The sequence below is a fragment of the Anomalospiza imberbis genome, chromosome 6 (assembly GCF_031753505.1).
Source record: "Anomalospiza imberbis isolate Cuckoo-Finch-1a 21T00152 chromosome 6, ASM3175350v1, whole genome shotgun sequence".
Taxonomy (NCBI): Eukaryota; Metazoa; Chordata; class Aves; order Passeriformes; family Viduidae; genus Anomalospiza; species Anomalospiza imberbis.
Genome location: NC_089686.1, coordinates 24,019,004 through 24,020,709, shown reverse-complemented (window position 1 = coordinate 24,020,709; position 1,706 = coordinate 24,019,004). Strand labels below are relative to the sequence as shown.

General features: G+C 74.0%; 1 protein-coding gene across 1 annotated transcript; it reads right to left on the bottom strand.

Moving 5' to 3' along the window:
• CLEC14A (C-type lectin domain containing 14A) lies at window positions 1-1,706 on the bottom strand. Its single transcript, XM_068192880.1, is given in 2 exon segments — window positions 1-1,408; window positions 1,410-1,706. Coding segments are annotated over 2 exon segments (1,398 nt in total). The 5' UTR covers window positions 1,574-1,706; the 3' UTR covers window positions 1-174.

Below are 1,706 nucleotides of genomic sequence, written 5' to 3'. Positions count from 1 at the left end.
TGCGTCTGAAAATGTCCATCCAAGCCCTGCCCAGCGAAGTCCCGCGGTGCCTCTCCCTCGGCTCCCTGCGGCAGCAGAGCTGGGGGCAGGAGGGACGTGGGGAGCCGAGCGCTGGCCCGGGTGGCAGCTGCCGCTCGGGGCAGCCCCGAGGGACGCGGCCTCGCCGGTACGGGGCTATTCATCCCCCGCTGCTCCGCTGGGCTCCGCGGAGCCTGCCTCCGCCTTGCTGCCGGCCTCCGGCGGCTCCTTGTCCCCGCGACCCTCGGACTTCTTGTTAAAGCAGATTTGGAACACCCCCAAGACGGTCATGACCAGGATGACCAGCACCACCACAGCGATCGTCACCAGGATGAAAACGTAGTTGGAAGAAGAGGAGGAGGGCGGCGGAGTAGCCGTCTTCGCTCCGCCGGCGGCGGCCGTGGCGGTGGCGGGCGGCTCCGTGGAACCGCCGGGTGTCGGGATGAAAGGACGCCGACGCTCCTCTCTGGCACCCGACGGTTCCGTGGAGCCGCCTGCAGCGGTGGGGGCCGGCCCCGTGCCCGGGCAGGGAGTTCCGTGCGGGCCGCCCGGGATGCAGGCACAGGCGAAGCCGCCGGCGGCATCGCGGCACCCGGCGGCCTCGGCGCACCTCCCGCTGTCGGGGCTCCTGCGGCCGTAGGGGCAGGGGCAGAGGGGTTTCTCTGCCGTCTTCCAGGCGAAGCCGCCCGGCTCGGGCTGGCAAGTGAGCCGCACCTCCCCGCCGGGACACGCCACCGTCAGCACGGTGCCCGGGGGGCTGAAGCCAGGGCCGCCGCTGCGCTCCTCGAAGGGGAGCCGGTAGTCGAGATCGAGGGCGCCGGCGGGACTGAGGTCGGGGCAGGCACCCTCGTACTGGTACTTGCAGAGGTAGCCCGGGCTTTTCCGCCGGCAGACCCGCTCCTTCCAGCCCCATCTGGGGCCATCCCCGGGGTCAGCCGCCAGGTGCAGCCCAGCGCAGCGGGCGGTGAGGCAGGACTGCAGGGGCTCCTGCAGCCACCGGCCGAGCGCCGCCGGCACCTCCTGCGGGGCCGTCCCACCCCCGACGGCCTCCCAGGAGAAGCCGCGAAGCGGGTGCTCGTTGTGGGTGCAGGCGGAAGCGTTCCTCTTCAGCCCGACCCAGAACAGCGCGGGCGCAGGCACCGCCGTCTCTGCCAGCAGCTCCAGCAGCAGGAGCAGCTCCGGCTCGCTGCTGACCCAGGCGAGGCTGCCCCGCCGCTGGTCGCAGGCGCCGCGGGCGTCTTCGTACGAGACGTTGGCGAGATGGGCGCTGAAACAGGCGCCGGCCGACGGGCAGCGCACGGCGGCCCGCGGGGGCGGCGGGGTCCGGCCCAGGGCGCAGGCCGCAGCCAGGAGCAGGCACCAGGGCCCGGCCCGCCTCATGCCGGCGGCGGGCTGAGGGGCGCGGGCTGCCCCTGCGGCTGTGGTGGCGTTCGGCCCCGGCTTGGGCTGGACTCTGCTGCCCGCGCCGTCTCTCTCCAGCGCCGACCCCGCTCCCACGGTCCTCCCCCGGACCTGCCGGAGGAAACGTGTCGGGAGCCGCGGCTGACCTCGGCATCCTCCGTTTGTTGGCGGGCACAGGACAAGCAGCTCCCGGCGCCGCCCGGAAGCGCTCGCCCAGCCCGGCGGGCGGGTGTCCAGCCGCAGGGTAGGATGCTGCCTTCTCCGCTGTCGGAGGGGCCGGAGGGTGG